Raw genomic sequence first — 18,857 nt, forward strand, 5'->3', positions numbered from 1 at the left:
CGCGCTAGTTGCCAGTGGTATCCATTAACTTACTGTTAGGCCGTGAATGCAACAACCCTTGAGTTTTCGCATGAGATTCTGAGAAAAAATATCTTGGATTCGGAGAAATACGGTATCACTCCAGAGATTTCTGTGGCAAACACCTCAGCTTTCTTCTTCAAACAGCATCACCTAACCTAACCGTATATGTAGCCTATCATGAAAACATTTGAAACGCATGTAGAGAAATAATCTCCTCGCGAAAAATTTACATGTAAATAGCCGTAACTAGACGCGAGAAGATATGAAATATCCTCTAAAATCAGTGATGTACTCTGCCATATCTTGAAGTGTATGACATTCTTACGTAATTTCCGTATATAACATGAAAATTAAGATATTGTTTATTCAGTATTTTTACGAGTTAACAACTGCTATTGGCCACGTCATTTACGCATTTATTATGAAAACGTGTTATCCTCTTTCATTTTGAATTTTCTTTAGAGAATAGAAGTCGATGGCTATTACTAATCAACTCCAACACAGCCTTTGAATGTCAACGAGAGAGCTCGCAAATGCACAAAATGAAAAAACTATAGGCCTACCGTACCGAAGATGATCGATCGCATTTTGTTGCAAACGTTTCACATTTCTTATTCAAACAGCGTCATGAATCCTAACTTAACCGTACTATATGTATGATGAAAACACACTTCAAGCCGCCGGTAGAGAAATTATACCTTTCTCGCTATAAATTTTCATAATAGCCTATCCGTAATTTAACCAGATGTGACAAAATACAAACTAACCTATGAAATCAATTAGGCACTCTGCCATATCTCGAGGTGTATCCCATTCTTACTTAATTGCAGTATTTAGCCTCAAAATTAAGCGGTCGTTTAGTCAGCCTTAATTTTTAACGAGTTAACAAGCGTTATTGGGCACGTTATTTACGCATTTATTACGAAAATATATTCTCTTTCATTTCGAATTTTCTTTACGGAACAGCTGTCGACGGATATTACTAATCGACTCCGACATTGCCTTCGAATGTCGACGAGAGAAATCGCTAGTGCACATAGCGAGGAAACGATGCCGAAGGTAATCGATCGCATGCAATATCATCGCTGAGGTGCATAAATATCGGTAACGGAAAAATCGTGCGCCCTTAATCGCTCGTAAAACGGATGCGCCAGCGATGTGGTTCTCGCTGTAACCGAAGGATGATACACAGTTTAATATAGGAATTTTGAAGGGACAGAAAAAAGTCGTCACTATAATGGAATTCTCGTTATATGCCGTACTCGCTATAGCGGACTTCTACTGTACATAACTGTTAGGTACTTCAGTCTGCTGAAGTACTGACTTTTGAATAAATAAATGTATAAACTACCTGAAAAAGGAAACATATAGTAACAGAATTAGGAGAGGACTTCATTAAGATGAGTTCCAAACTGAAATTTTTTAAGGAATTAAACAGAAATAAACATACAGGTTTATACATTTCTAAATATTCTAAGTGTGATTTCATGGAAGATGATGTTTCTTGATGTTCTTTCTTTTTCAGGTCCATTATGAATTTATTTATTCAAAACTACTTTTGACAGACTGAAGAACCCAACAGTTATACAAAATACAAGCGTACGCAAGATGGCTGCTAGCAAATCCCTCACACAGCCAATACATTTACAAAGCGTGTGAGATTTTACAAGATAACTATTGCATGCTTGTATTCAAGCCACAGGTGGCCATTTTGAGCACCTCCTGTAAATATCTACCATTCCTACAACAGAACTGGAGCACTAACTCAGAAATTACTCCTAGTTCTAGTGGCTCCTAATTGCTGGTGACATGGGTTCCATATATTACATTATACACTGTATATATCATGTCCACTTACAATTAATGATAACTAGAGACGAGAATTTGCCTATTTGCCTATTTTATTCCTGTGCTCAGAAATGTAGGTTTTTGAGATATAAATCCATTTCAGGTTCCTTTAAGCTAAATTTAGTTGGTTTTATTGTGCCTATAAATGCCTATTTCAGGGGTTTGTGCTTATTTGGAGTATAATTGCCTATTCGATGCCTATTTGATGCCTTTTTAATCTATTTTAAAGAAGCTGGTTTTCTTCCAGTGCATTATGTTGTAACTGATGCGCTCGACAGTATTATCTTCTCATTTCTCAAGATCTGTTTACCCCACGAACAAAAATGGGAATTCTTGGAAGTCACCAGAAATAGTTCTAGGGAAATTTCCGTCAGGGGAAACAAGGAAAATTTGACCTCGAAGCCTTCAAATATGCGAGAACCAATCAACGTCGAACCCTTATACCTCCTTCTCGATGTGAACTGTTGTACGCGCACGCTTTATCTTCAAAACGTGTTGTGATTTATTGTGAAGAAGATGGGTGTCTATGGCAATACCCAAAGAAAAATCATCAGGCGAGTTGGATGTGCGCTCAGGGGGGCGCAGCTATGAACTTGCATCCGGGAGATAGTGGGTTCGAGCCCCACTGCCGGCAGCCCTGAAGACGGTTTTCTGTGGTTTCCCATGTTCACACCAGGCAAATGCTGGGGTTGTACCTTAATTAAGGCCATGGTCGCTTCCTTCCCACTCCTAGGCCTCTCCTATCCCATCGTCTCCATAACACCTATCTGTGTCGGTGTGACGGAAAAAATGTAATTGCAAAGAAAAATCGTCGGAAGTCCTACTGGCTGAAGTGGTGGATCACAGGGGATCCCAATTTCACTACGGATGGAAAAGTAGTCTTCTGCCAAGCTTGGTAAATTCGTTTGTTCCTTTTATCATTTTTTGTAACTGAACTACGATCGCATTTCATTGTAGCATTTATAGGCCTATTAATTTACTATTGTGGAAAGTTAATTTTGTTGCAATGCTATATTAGTCGTGAACTTTCAATAATTATTTATACTACTAAAATGTAGATAATCATTTTATTACTGAACGAGGAGTTAGAACGCCGATGGTCTCTTGTCACAGAGTGGATGAAAATTAAAAATCGGTAATTTGAACTGGGATTCAGTTGGCGCAAAAATAGAGATTTACAAATGAAATATTTTATTTCTGTCTTTCTTTCTTTCTTTCTTTCTTTCTTAATCTGTTTACCCTCCAGGGTAGGTTTTTTCCTCGGACTCAGCGAAGGATCCCACCTCTACAGTGTCAAGGGCAGTGTCCTGGAGCATGAGACTTTGGGTTGTGGAATACAACCGGGGAGGAGGACCAGTACCTTTCCCAGACAGCCTCGCCTTCTATGCTGAACAGGGGCCTTGTGAAGGCATGGGAAGATTGGAAGGGACAGGCAAATAAGAGGGAAGGAAATGGCCACGTCTTTAAGTTAGGTACCATCTCAGCATTTCCCTGTGGAGAAGTGGGAAAGAACAGAAAAACACTTCGAGGATGACTGAGGTGGGAATTTTATTTTTTTGCTAGCGGCTTTACGTCGCACCGACACAGATAGGTCTTGTGGGGACGATGGGATAGGAAAGGTCTAGGAGTTTGAAGGAAGCGGTCGTGGCCTTAATTAAGGTACAGCCCCAGCATTTGGCTGGTGTGAAAATGGGAAACCACGGAAAACTATCTTCATGGCTGCCGACAGTGGGATTCGAACTCACTATCTTGCAGATGCAAGCTCACAGCTGCGCGGCCCTAACCGCACGGCCAACTCGCCCGGTGATGTGGGAATCGAACCCACCTCTAATCAGTTGACCTCCCAAGGCTTAGTGGACCCCGTTCCAGCCCTCGTGCCACTTTTCAAATTTCGTGGCAGAGCCGGGAACCAAACCCGAGCCTACGTTGGTGGCGGCTAATCACGCTAACTACTACACCACAGAAGTGGACTACAACTGAATTGTAATTTTTTTAAATCGTCAGTAACTTTCACCAGTGCTATGTGTAGGCTCTAGTAAACTCTGTTCCGCTTCCGCTATGCTTTCGCGAAACATAGGGTGAAGATCGAATGTGGTGCAGCTAGGACGATATCACAGAAGCTATACGTACAAGATGACATGGCTTGGACGATGTCACAGCGTGTTTAACAAGGCTACAAAGACTATCTTTACAAGACCAGGCCAGTGGAAAGACCGTTGGTCTGTATTGGTGAGGTCCGGTTTGTACCCGTTGTGCTGAGAGGGGGGGACAAGCAAAGAGAGTCTGGGATGCATAAGCTCTAGCATCCCATCTAGAGGTTTGCTAAATTGTGACAAAAAGTAAGTTTATGGGCGCATGCCACGACAATTTCAAATCACGCGGTTTTCTAATTTTCTACGAGGGTGGCAGCCTTTTGGGCACACATGATGCAGGATCTATTGTAGGCAACAGAAAATAGTCTTCATGACACCTGACCTGGGTGACCAACAACAATTTTCTATAGACCTGTGCACTGCAATGGTAGGAGCTAATATCCCCCTTGCATAAACTGGAGCATCTTCAGACTTCAACAAGCTGCCGGGAGCAATCACCGAGTAGGAGACGAGTGGCTTTCCCCCAGTGGAATCATTTAGGGTTGTGGAAGAAGTCAGGAGAAATTTTGACCGAACCTCTGAGAAGGTAGCCGCTGTCAGTAAAAAGTTCCATAAGAGTCCTGCAACAGAATTCATGATGGAAAACGACGGTAAAAGTAGCCAGGGTGCTACAAGGTGAGGTAGACGAAGCAGTTGAACTAATACCAGATGAAGTGGCTTCATTGAAGTTTTGTCCAATCACTTCCTGTGATGTTAAGAGATTTCTCTCAGTACAATACATTCTGCCCGACACGGGAACAAGATTGTTACCCGAAAAAATTGAAACGTTGCTTGTTGTAAATTCATCTTATAGTAATTGAGAGTGTTATTGAATTATAAGTATTTTTCATGCCTATTTTATTGCCTATTTTACACGTTAGTGCCTATTTACATGCCTATTTTGGCTAATTTAAGAGCCTATATGCCTGCCTATTTTAACTGTTTTTAGTGCCTATAATTCTCGTCTCTAATGATAACAGACTGATGAACCTTACCTGCTTGTTGGGGAAACAGCGGATACATCGAGTCTGATACTTGAGACTAGACTCTCTCCTTTGATGGACGTATCCCATATTCCTCAGGTCCCATACATACACCTTTCTGCCTGCAGTGCCCACAACAAATTTCTCTCCACACAAGCTCATGGTGTACACCTGTTTAAACATAAACATAACTTATTCTCATATTTGTCCATTCACCTTCACATGCAGATTCTTATTCTACAGCCATTCTTCTCTTTATTGGCTTCTGTAATTTCTCTAGTATTTAGATATTTCTCTTTGCAAAGCTCCTAAAGTTTATGCATCTGAACACACTACAGACAATACAATCAATTTGAAGAGATGTAAACCAAGGACAGTCAATCCTCCATACAACAATATTTTTGGGTCCAAGCAGACGGTTTTATTATACCTTGTATTATTGTTATAAGTTACAATATTGTGAACAAATGCAAAAAGACCTTGACAATGTTGAGAGATGGACAGCAGGCAATAGTATGATGATAAATGGCATTAAAAGTCAGGTTGTGAGTCTCACTAATAGCAGAAGTCCTCTCAGGTTTAATTGCTGTGTTGATGTGGTGAACTATTTTAAGCATTTTATCCTAAACATAGCCCAGGATCCCAGCAAACAATTTTGATCTTAGATATTAGGAAAAGCGAATGAAGATGCCAAAAAAATAGGTGAAACGTGTCCCGCTTAAGACATAGTAAATGAAATGAAATGGCGTATGGCTTTCAGTGCCGGGAGTGTTCGAGGACATGTTCGGCTCGCCAGGTGCAGGTCTTTTGAATTGACATCTGTAGGCGACCTGCGCGTCGTGATGAGGATGAAATGATGATAAAGACGACACATACACCCAGTCCCCATGCCAGGGGAATTAACCAATTATGGTTAAAATTCCCGACCCTGCCGGGAATCGAACCCGGGACCCGAGGTCAGCATGCTAACCATTTAGCTATAGAGCCCGACTAAGACATAGTAATAATGTAACATTATTTATGTAAATCAATAAAAAACATGTAATGTATATAGAAACATTCTTTCTGTAAGGCATTTGTTGTTCAATACAGACCTAACAATGAGATTTATAACTTGTAATACGTACCTTGTCAGGTTGGGTGTAAGTTCCTACACAACGTGGACTTCTGGGATCCCATAGTTTGGTGGTAGAATCCCAACTGCCTGTGAGAATTCCATTCACTTCCTGAGAGTATTCTACTGCTCTGATTGCATTGTCGTGGTTCCCCACAATGGTTTCTGATTCACAACAGAAGAATACAATATATTAGCTCTTCCAGACAGTCATCTCACTCATGAATAAAATCATATATAGAAATCCTTCTCATAATGACAATGGGATATGATATGGATAGGATTGGGAAGGAAGTGGCCATGGCCTTAAGATACAGCCCCAGTATTTGTTTGGTGAGAAAAGGGGAACCATGGAAAATCTTCTGGGTGCTGACAGCAAGGTTCGAGTCTATGATCTCCTGAATGCAAGCTCACAGCAAGGTCAACTCTAGCCAACTCTCTCGGTCATAAACAGAAAGAAAGGAAGACATAACATATAAAATGCAAGGAATAGGCCGTATAGATTGAAATGCAAGAACAAAGGAGTTTGCGGATGACACTGTGGTTCTGCCAGAGTCAATAGAGGTGGCACGGAACCAAATTGTCCAATTCTAGGAAGTAGTAAGTAAGGCAGGCCTACAGATATCCTTCGGGAAGACAGAATACACGACCAACATCAAAACCGAATCCAGATGGATGACAGTTGAGAGAGAAAAGATTCAGAAAGTGGAGAAATTCAAATATCTGGGAGAGTGGAAGACAATAACCTGTAATAATAATGGCCTGTGGCCTCCAAAGAGGCCTGATGCAGGTCTTTCGAGCTAATGCCGTATAGGCAACCTGTGCAACTGTGAGGATGGAGACCTACCTAGAATGAATTCTAATGCTGAAGATGGCACACACACATCCCCAGCCCCCGAGCCATTGGAATTAATCAATGAAAGATTAAAATCTCCAACTCAGCCGGGAATCGAACCCAGGACCCCCTGGGCCAAAGACCACCACGCTAACCATTTAGCCCTGGAGCCAGCCACAGAAACTTGTCAGAAAGAAAGGCACTGTTATCCAGAATCAACTAGATGAACCATGAACACTTACAACAAGAAGAAGATCTCGATCAATGCAAAACTCAGCCACTACCTTACAGTGATCCCCCCAGAGGCTTTATGTGCTGCTGAATGTATGAATCTGATAAAAACAGGATCGGTCAAGAAGTTGGACGTAGTAGAGAGAAAGATTCTGCGGAAGATACTGGGGCCTCAAAGAACAGAAGATGGATCATATAGAGAGAAAGGAAACCAAGAATTATATGTCAACATCTCAGATACCATCCAGAAGAGGAGAGCCATGTTCTTCGAACATATCTATGGAATGAATCCGGGAAGATGGAATAATAAGATATTTTGAGACCAGGAAAACTATGGTGCGCTGGTATCAGGAGCTGAAGAATGACCTGGAAGAAATGGGAATACATGGAACAGAAACCAGCAACAGGGATGCTTGCAAGTCTAGAAACAAGACCACCAAGAGTTTTCAACAAAAAGTTATATCCTGTACCCAAACGCCATGGACAGAAGAAAGGAGGAGATTGCAGAGTGAAAGGATGAAAGAGTACTGGACGAAGATTATGAAAGCCCAGAAACATATGAAACTAAACTTGAATTTTGAATTAACGTGGTCCATAATCGGCCAAAACGAAAGAAGGAGAAGAAAGTACACAATGACAGGAGCAATGGAAGAGGAGATGAAGACAAATATGAAAACACAAAAGATAGAGAGTTCCTCGACATCCATTTCTTCTCAGCCCTCAACACTAAGATGTGGAGAATGTCCGTTAACATTTTTACGTTTGCCCCCGTCACCTCTTTCTGTAGCTCACTCTTCCCATAGTGATCTGTCATTGTCAATACGTCCGGCTCCATGGCTAAATAGTTGGCGTGCTGGTAACTGCCTATTATTCATGACAAATTTGAAACTGTTCAATCACGGCTAGAAATATTTGAGGATTTCCAACAACATGCTGAAGACAGAGATCACTTTGAAACCACGTACTTCGACACAGAAGCAAAAGTGAATAGTTTAATCGCATTAACTACCGAAGCTGCTGACCCCAGTAGTTCTCGTTATAGCGACAGTCCATCGTGTTAAGGGAAAACAAAGAAGGAAATTAAACTCCCTACCATAAAACTGCCAAACTTCATTGGTGATGTAACTGGATTTAGACACTTTTATGATATGTTTATGGGTCTTATAGTTGACAATGAATCGCTGGACAACATTCAAAGATTTCATTACTTACTGAGTTCTCCAACTGGCGAAGCACACAAACTAATAGCAAACCTCCCAGTCACTAGCTCCAATTTCAACGTGGCTTTCGACACAATTTGCAATCGCTACAATAATCCGAGGTTAATTGCATCCACACATCTTAAGAATCTATTGAACTTACCTACGATGAAAAAGGCATCAGCGAATGAGCTCCGTGCTCTACTCAATCAAGCTTTGAGTAATTTGAACGCTCTCAAGGCTTTAGATAAATGTACCTTTACATGATCTGATTGTTTCACAGCTAATTCTTGAAAAAACGGAAGCGTCATTTCGTAGAGAGCACAAAACTACTTTGAGTCCCAAGACATTCCCTACTCTTAGAGATACCTGCAACTTCTTGGAAACAAAATGCAAGTCTGTTGACAACGTGAGTTCTAGTTTGCCTGTAAAACCAACCCTCTCAAACACCAGTCGTAAGCAGCTTCAAACCCAGAAGTCATGTGATAACCACGCCACAGTGCACGTACTGCAACAAAGCTCACGCACTGAGTGTCGTAACTTTGCACGTATTTCTGTCAATGAGCGTAGAGACTTTGTAAGAAGCAACAATCTGTGCTTCAACTGTTTACGGGGAGATCACAAGGTACAAGCTTGTAAATCTGGTGCCTGCCGCACTTGTGGTAAATGGCATCATACTCTAGTACATGCACACACTACATCTCTGCATTTTACTCAACAACAGGGCCTGTCAAGCAACACCGAAAAATTAAGTACTTCATTGCAATTAGAGTCATGTATGTAGCTATTGTTCACTAAACGTGGAACCAAGTAAACTCATCCTATTTATCCACTGCACGCATCACAATTAAGGATAGGAATGGAAATTGGAAGACATGTAGAGCTCTACTAGATTCAGGCTCCGAATCCTGTTTTATGTCAGAGTCATGTGCCAAGCTATTAAGAATGCCTGTCCAGGGAATAGGTGATACCATTTCAGAAACCAAGTACAGTGTTTCAGTAGATCTTGGCTCATGCACTAGTGACTTTACAAATTCAGCAAATTGTTTTGTGCTTCCTAAGGTAACAGATGACTTACCGGGTCACATGATTGATTCTGCAACATGGAATATTTCTCAACACATTGTTTTAGCTGATCCTGAGTTTTATAGCCCTCTAAGATCGACATCCTTCTAGTAGCTGAGATCTGTCCATACATTCAGCAGCCAGGCAGACTCATCAAAGATGTTAATCAATCCGTTCTTCAAGAAACCAAACTCGGGTGGGTTTTAACCAGAAGATACACAATTAGCGAAGGCCCTTCAGGAGTCTCACGGCGGCCGGTATTGTCAAGCTTTGCCAAGACAGATATTGAAGTCCAACAGCAGCTTCAAAGATTCTGGGAGACTGAAGAGTTGCATCACACTCCATGTACGACAGAAGAAGAGCAATGTGAAGCACACTTCGTGCAACATCCCAAGAAGGATCCTACAGGAAGATTTGTCGTTCATCTACCATTTAGAGAAGACCCGCAAAAATTGGGTGACTCATTTCAAATGGTAGCTAGACAATTCTATCATCTAGAGAGAATATTGCACAAAGAACCCATATGAAGTGAGAATACGTGAAATTCATGAAGAAATACAGAGAGTTAAGGCACATGTAACTGACACTCTCTTCTGCAAATCCTGCATACTATTACCTCATTATGCGGTTGTCAAGGAACCCAGTTCTACCACTAAGCTTCACCTAACACTACCTGAAGACAGGTGCAAGGTGACATGTAATATCACAACGATTCCTGAAGATAATAATCAACTGCTTTTTGAAGCTTACCAAACTGCAGCGTGTTGTAGCATATTGTCTAAGATTTGCAAGAAATTGCAGGACAACTCAAGAGTGCAGGGCTACAGGTGCACTATCCCTTCTAGAGCTCAACAGCCCAATTCTCCATTGCATATGAATAGCTCAGTTGACATCGTACTCAAAGGAAATACATCAGTTACAGTCCAAGAAACCTATTCAGAGCAAGAGCAAATTGAAATCTTTAAATCCTATACTAGGCAATACCATATACTGTGAGTGGGAGGAAGACTCGAACAAGCCAACATGGCTTATTTAATTGACAAATTGACTGGACTGAATGTGCAAAGCAGACTCCAATATAAGATGGATCAAACCAACATACTAAAACTACAGCAAATTTGTGCCACTAGACGATGCATCCCTAGAGGATATTGTAAGGAGTATATCCCTGGCTGGATTTCAGAGAGTGAGGAATTACTAAGAGAATATGAAGAACATCCTAATTCCAACAATGCAGCTGGTCTCCTCCAATCCTTGAATGAGAGTCGAAGTAGGACCTGGCATGAAACAGTAGAATCCCTAGATTACACCCATTCTAGCAGGAAGCCCTGGTCTACAATTAAGAAATTTGAATCTTCAAACCCTGCAACTAAAAGATCAAAAACAACCATCAATCTGAATAATTTTGCTAATCATCTAATATCAGTTTCCAAAAACACAAAAGACAAGCAAACTAAAAAGGATATCAAATTAAACTTGAACATCAAGAAAAGAGCAGCGCCGCAGTCTTCTAAATTCTCTACTCCATTTAAAGAAGAGGAAGGTAAAGCCCCAATCAAAAGTATGAAACTTGGAAAAGCTGCCAGTTTCGATGGAATTTATTCTGAATTTTTGGCTCACTGCGGTTCTTCTCTAATATTCTGCAAACCGGAAACATCCCACCTTTGATGAAGGAAACAAAAATAATAGCCATACTGAAACCAAATAAAGATCCAACTAAAGTGGAAAACTACCGTCCAATAGCACTTATAAGCTTCTTTGAGTGACTGATCTACAATAGAATTATTAAACAATCAATTGCTACATTCCTACAGAGTAAGCAGGATTTAGACCTGGAAGAAGTTATAATGATCAAGTACTGTCTCTCACCACGTATATCGAAAATGAATATGAGAGGAAATCAGTAAGCATGAATGCCTTTTTAGGATCTATCCGTTGCCTATGATACTGTCTGGTGAGGACTCCTAAAATTTTTGAGTGTTGTCCCATTTTGTAAACTTACGGCCTTACTTAGAAATATGCTCAGCAATAGGCGCGGATATACAAAATATTAGCCACATCCACACTTCCTTCATCCGCACCCGCATCTGTGAGTGGTTATCCGCATCCGCGAATGGCTATCCGCGGATATTGTAAATATTTAACTACAGTATATCACACCCAAGGTTGTCTGACTCATTGGCTGAATGATCAGCGTTGAGGCCTTTGGTTCAGAGGGTCCTGGGTTCGATTCCCGGCCAGGTCAGGTATTTTAATTGTGTTTGATTAATTCTTCTGGCTCGGGGAATGGGTGTTTATGTTTGTTCCAACATTTTCTTCTTCACATTCGGACAACACACTACACTACCAACCACCAAAGAAACACACAATACTAATTACACCCTTCCATATAAGGTTAGTGTCACAAAGGGCATCTGGCCGTAAAACAGAGCCAAATTCACACGTGCTACACAGTTCATATCTGCGAGCCCACAGGTGTGGGAAAAGCGGCAGAAGAAGAAGAAGATATTACACCCAAGGTATTGAAACAGAGAGAACTGTTAACATAATACAATAGACCTGATACCTGGCACCAGATCCCCTACAGTCACAGGTTTATGAGGGATTTTTTCTTGTGGCAACTATCGACGTACTGACCTTTGTGCCTTTTTTCTATTAACTGCGGGCAGGAGCCAGGAAAGCATATCTGAGTAAAAATCAATAAACTTCATCATTTGGAAATTATCCGCATTGCCAATCAGTTTGTATCTACCAAAACACTAACACGGATCAAATCTGCGGATATCCACATCCGTGCAGGGCCCTAGCAATAGGTACTTCCAGATCTACACTGATAATGACAGAAGTAGTGCGTTTAAATTAAATGATGGTTCACCTCAAGGATCAGTCCTGGCTCCCTTTCTTTTCAGTCTGTACATAAAAAACTACTTCCCAGACACATTTTAAAGAAAATGAATTTATGCTGATGACATTTGTTTGGTGACTCAGTGCTCCAACATTTATGATGCTGAAACTACTTTAGCCACTGATCTAGAAGCCTTGGATGTATACTTTCAGAAATAGTGCCTGCACCTAAATCCTAAAAAAACAGTTATATCTACAATCCACTTATGACAATCAGATTCCAAGGTCAAGTATTGCCACTCTGCAGTACACCAGAATACTTTGATGGAACTTTGACTTACAAAGAACATCACTCAAATGCACTGTAGCTGCTAAAGTTAAAACTAGAAATAATATTCTTCAGAAACTCGCTGGTACATCATGGGAAGCCAATAGTCATGTTCTAGATCAACAGCATAAGCCTTATCATATTCTGTTGCTGAATACTGCTGCCCCTCCTGGATCAATAATGTTCACACTAAGAAGACTGATGTACAACTCAATCAGGCAATGCGCATAATCACGGGATGCATCCGGAGCACAAACACGCTATGGCTTCCTGTTCTCAGCAACATTCCACCTCCAGCCCCAAGACGATCAGAAGCTCTCCTGAAGGTATGTAAAAACATTCAGGAAATCAAGGAAACCACCCTGGCATACAGCAACTGATCTTGATATAACCTCTTTTCGTGTTAACAGTTTATAGAAGGCCCAGTGGGATCAGTCATCAGTAGCCAACAAACATCTAGTTGAGAACCCTTCTAAAGGCGTACAAGGATTTGATCTTCCAAGGCAACAGTGGAGAATCATCAATCAGATAAGAACTGGACAAGGCAGATGTGGTTATCTATTGTGCAAATGGGGTTGGATGCCTCTTCTCAGTCAACCCACCACATTGCTGCTGACTGCCCAATTCAAGCTTTCAAAGGAATGCTAATGGACATTCACCGCACATCGGATGAAGCAGTTGAATGGGTGAAAAAATTAGACCTAGAATTGTAGTATTGTACGGACTTGTGACTACGCACATTTATCCTGAAAATACAGTATATATATAGATATGCACCAAGCGATATTGCCAACACATCACCACCTTACGAAGTTGATTGTTGAACAAGAGTACAGGCGTATGCTGCATGCCGGCGGATAACTTCTGCTATCATCGATTAGTTAGTTAGTAATGTTTTCTTTTACCTCACAAAATTAAGGCCTTCTCTTCCATTTAACCAGGAACTGAAATATACATATATAACATTGTATTACTTACAACAACTAAATCTAATACAAAGTAAATTAATAATAATACAAGGATGGTGAGATTACATTAAGATGAAATAAATTAAGATTAAATTTAGATGAAATAAATCAGATATAATAAAAGGATAAATTCTTAAAACTAATATCCTACATGTTAAAAAAAAGAGGCAGTACATAAAATTTGATTTTAAAAACAAATTGGATAAGAATTTTAGACTCTCTACCAGGACATCCATAACAATAGAATGGTTGTAAGTAGCAGCATCACGTTTATAGATGATCCTTACTGGTGCATAAAATGTCTCCAAAGTGCTTCCTTGAAAGTGTGAATAGTGCTTACCCCCTGATACTTTCGGGAAGGAGGTTCCACTCACGGCAGGCAATTACTGTGAATGATTTATCGTAGATGGCAGTTCTATGGGTAGGTAAAGCAAGGATGGAATTATTAGCAGATCTGGTGTTAAGATTGTGATAAGAGGATAGGTATTTGAAATATGAAGTAAGGCTGTGAAGAATGAAGGATTTTATGGAGATGGCATAGGGTATACACAGTGCGACGGATTTTTAGTCGAGGCCAAGATAGGTGGTTATATGAAGGAGTTACGTGGTCATAGTACCGTAGGTTACAGACGTATCTCAAACATGCATTTTGACCACGTTGTAATCTGCTCAATAACTTGCCCCGAGCATCTCTATAAATAGCGTCACAATAGTCGAAATGAGGGAAAACCAGAGCTTCTACCAGTATTTCGAGTTTTTCAGGAAATAAGTATTTATACCCACGCAGCATGTGCAATGCAGAGAATGTTTTCTGGGTGATATTCGTAATATGCGTTTTCCATGACATGTCATCATCGAAAGTAACGCCTAGGACTTTTACTGATGACATGAATGGTATGTTAGTATTACACAACCTTATAGATGGAATCTCTGGTCGATTGACCTTCGGGTATCCAAGGATAATGGCTTGCGTTTTTGCTGGGTTTAACCTAAGATCACATCTCAAAGACCAAGAAGAAAACGATGTTAGATCCTGATTGTTTTTGTCTATGGCCGAAAATATTAGATTTGGAGATGTAAGGAGGTACATTTGTACATCATCAGCATAAATATGGTATTTGCAGTACGTTAGGGTTTGGGAGACGTCATTAATGTAAATAGAAAAAAGAAGGGGTCCTAACACCGAACCTTGGGGCACACCACACTGCAGAGACCGCCAAGTTGATTTGTTTATTCTATCTGTAACACACTGGCGATGGATATACAGGTACGACTGAAACCAAAGGAGGGTGCTGTCCGAGAAATGGAGAGAATACAATTTCGAGAGCAAAATGTCAATGTCAACAGAGTCAAAAGCTTTGATCAAGTCTAGGAGTATTAAAACTGCCACTTCCTTGTTGTCCATAGTTTCTCGGATGTCTTCTGTGACCATCAGTAGTGCCGTTGCAGTACTGTGTGCTTGACGAAAACCAGATTGTAGTGGGTCAAGTAAGTTGTAAGTCGTCATGTAGTCTGTTATTTGTCTGTGAGTAATGAATTCTAGCGCTTTGGATAAAGCAGAAAGTATGCAGATGGCTCTGTAGTCAGGTGGTTCAGAAGGGGTGGCTACTTTTTTTAGAGGACGTATGATGTCCACTTTCCATATTTCGGGAAATGTGCTGTCTACAAGGGAAGAGTTAAATATGAGGCTATTGGTATCAAAAGGACAATCTCCACTTTCCGTTGAAAATGAGTTACTGATATCGTTGTATTGTAATAATAGTTGTCTATAAAACTATGTTGTTTGCCTTTTTTCAAAAAGAACAAAATACCATCGTTTCAGAGCACGAAAGTACAGTGTGACTTTCAAACAGAACAATCTCCGCCAACGGTTGGTATCAAAAGGGACAATCTCCAGAACTACCAATCAGCTCTTTCTGCTCACGCCATGTGAGTGCCGCCATATTGGTTCAACTGAGTTATATATTGAGACTGTCTTGCTTATGCACGCCTATTTTTCAGTTTTAGAGTAATACTGGAGGTATTTTCGGAGTTTTGAAGGTATATGAGTGTGCACGAACATATTATATTACCAAAATAAACTGTAGCTTTCTTCAGTGTGTTCTGTGATGGACATGCTACCCCAGAACGTGACACCTGTATCACCCACAAAAGTGAGGGAATAGATTCACGATCATAGGAAATGGAAATCAGTTGTTGCAAAAAAGTGGCAATAACATTCAGTTAGTAAATATTTTCTTACCAGGTAGAAATTCAATTGGGAAATCGACTTATATACTCTTCTTCTTTTTTTTTTTTTTTTTTTTTTTTTTTTTTTTTTTTTTTTTTTTGCTAGGGGCTTTACGTCACACCGACACAGATAGGTCTTACTTATATACTCTTGTATAGTCAATATCCATATGAACTGATCATAACCTCAGGGCGCTTTATTATAACAGCTATCCGCCGCAGTCGCTTAAGTGCGGCCAGTATCCAGTATTCGGGAGGCAGTAGATTCGAACCCCACTGTCGGCAGCCCTGAAGATGGTTTTCCGTGGTTTCCCATTTTCACACCAGGCAAATGCTGAGGCTCTACCTTAATTAAGGCCACGGCCGCTTCCTTCCCACTCCTAGCCCTTCCCTGCCCCATCGTCGCATAAGAGCTATCTGTGTCAGTGCGACGTAAAGCAACTAGCAAAAAAATATAACAGCTATCCTTACTTTACAGACTTCTCTTCCTTCTTTTTACTGACTATCTGAAGGATAATGTTAATTTTTAAATTTTATTGTACCCTATATTGAATTTATGGTAATAAGATTGTTTGCAAATCTAAACTGGCAAATCTAAAGTGATGTGCTTCTTGCTGATCTTCCGTTTTTCAGTCTAGGTAATATTATTCATCACTTTTGTAACTCTTAAATGAATGTACCGGTACAGTACATTATAGTGACATTCTTGACGTTTCACTCTAGTGTAAAGAAAAATAGTGTAGGTATCACAATTCTGTAAGTTATTAGCAAAAAGAGCAATCTCCTTACATGTTGGTATCAAAAAGAGCAATATCTACGAAAATCTGAAAGTTAGTATCAAAAGGGACAATCTCCGAAATACAATTTAAAATACCTAATTAACCATTAATTATATGGTAGGTTTTCTTTGATTACTCGCTCACAGACTGTCTGTTGTATATATAAGACAAAAATCACCCAGATAAAGTGAATACAAATGCATTAGATAAAAAATCACTCCCCCTGTAAAGTGCGGGAAGGTGGAGATTGCTCTTTTTTATACCAATAGCCTCATATGTTAATTAGTGTAGGTAATATCACATCCAGAATAATTTTTATCATCTCTATTCCTATACTGTCATTTCCTTTTGCCATTGATGTTATCCGATTTATAGTAAACCTGACTTGTGAGTGGGTTGTTGGACGGAAGTACAAGTTTTCTCTATCCGTTCACGTCTTTGCATAATTCCCGTCTAGAACTTCCTGTTTCAGGGCTGCATTTAATGTGCAGTTAAGATAAAAAAAATAATGGTTCAGTTTTTCCAAGGGTATATTTATTTCGTCATCGTCCTTTGGTAATTCCAAAGTATTTTATAGATTTCCACAATACAGCTGCTGAAACATTTGGTTGAATTAAACTGTGAGCGTGTCGTAGTTTCATGTTTCTAATCTATTGGGTCGTAGCGTTTCTCAGTCTCTTATAATTCAGTAGATTGTCAGGAGTGCAATGTTTCTTAACTCGTCTATAAGCAGCATTGCGTTCAGCCATTAGTGCTCTAATCTCATCTGAGAGGCAGGGAGCTGGCTTCTGCGTAACTCAAGCCTTCTTTTCAGGGGCATGTCTATCGTACAGTTCAGTCATATGTTGATAAAAGAGAGTCACTTTGTCACTTATGTCTTTAAGTTTAAGTATGTCATGCCATGGCACTGCAACTGCGTCTTGTAAAAGTTTATTCTTATCAATTCTTCGTAGATCTCTATATGAAATTATTTTCGGTTTGAACTTGGGACTTTTAATAGAATAGGCCATAAATATAGCATCATGTCGCGATATGCCTGGGACACTAATTTGACCGTGATGAAGAACTAATACAGGTTGGTTAGTGACAATGAGATCAATTAAAGTGTGTGATGTGTAGCGTTGTGAGGGAGAAACGTTAAATTGCAAGCTTTAAAAGAAGTTAAAAGTTGGGTTCTCTGAGGAGAGTTAGGTTCAAGAAGGTTTATGTTGAAGTCGCCCATTATAATTATATTTGAGTAATCAGTGACTAAATCTTGTATTTGAGTCTCTAGATCGCATTTAAAAAAAAAAAAAAACGCTTTCGGTGGCTTATATACTACACCCAGAAGACATTTTACTTTACTCACAGTTATTTCCAGGAACATGAACTCGGGTTTTTGCTCGTACGGACCTGGAGACCTACAGATTATTTTAGGGCATAAGCTGGTCATAACATATGCGGCAGTACCCCCGGAGAGCTTATTTAATCTGTCGGATCTAAGAAATGTATAACCTGCCAGCTGCAGTCTATCTATTACGTGGTGTGGTTTTAACCAAGATTCAGAGATTAATATCGCATGGAAACTGGGAGGCATAAATAGGGCTTTTATTTCGTCCATTCGCGTCTCTGCAAGGAGGCTTTGAGCGGTTATATGGCAAATCTTTAAAGCATTACTGTACGGAGAAAGCTGGTGGTTAATGATGTCCCTTGTCGACTGGGAATGGCAAGAAAGCTCAGATGACAATAGGTGTGTGTTGCCAGCACAGCTGGTTCCAGCGACATTGGGGGAGGGTGGAGTAAGTGAAAGGTTTTGAGGAATGTTTGCAAGGAAGAGGGGACAATAATCTTGTATTTGAGTCTCTAGATCGCATTTAAAAAAAAAAACGCTTTCGGTGGCTTATATACTACACCCAGAAGACATTTTACTTTACTCACAGTTATTTCCAGGAACATGAACTCGGGTTTTCGCTCGTACGGACCTGGAGACTTTGTATGACAATAATGGGAATGGAAATAACTATTTACCGTGATCAATACGATAATGGCAATGTGTCAATAATGTAAGTGGAAATAAACACGACAAAAATAAGGCACTGAACCAAGTCTACTGCTACCAACACCAATCTACCACTATGGCAAGCAAAAGTAAACTATATTACTAATTACGTTCTAATAGAAAGTTAAAGTTAAAAATTACGATATACTACAAGGATAACTCCAAAATTAAACTACAATAGAAAGTTACAAAATGTTGTGACCATTTCTCCCGCATATCACTTTAGTTCATTTAACTGTTCCA

The 18,857-nt window shown here is 40.0% G+C and overlaps 1 protein-coding gene across 7 annotated transcripts in view; it reads right to left on the reverse strand.

Annotated features, from left to right (window-relative positions):
- Positions 1 to 18,857, reverse strand: part of Bub3 (mitotic checkpoint protein Bub3) — an 85,649-nt gene that overhangs the window by 27,439 nt on the left and 39,353 nt on the right. For all 7 annotated transcript variants that reach the window (XM_067146373.2, XM_067146355.2, XM_067146365.2 and 4 more), the window contains 2 exons: positions 6,112 to 6,263; positions 4,997 to 5,155 (listed from right to left, as the gene is read on the reverse strand). In XM_067146373.2, the coding sequence (XP_067002474.1) occupies positions 4,997 to 5,155; positions 6,112 to 6,263 (311 nt within the window). The remainder of the gene's footprint in view (positions 1 to 4,996; positions 5,156 to 6,111; positions 6,264 to 18,857) is intronic.

Source organism: Anabrus simplex, chromosome 1 (genome assembly GCF_040414725.1).
Source record: "Anabrus simplex isolate iqAnaSimp1 chromosome 1, ASM4041472v1, whole genome shotgun sequence".
Taxonomy (NCBI): domain Eukaryota; kingdom Metazoa; phylum Arthropoda; class Insecta; order Orthoptera; family Tettigoniidae; genus Anabrus; species Anabrus simplex.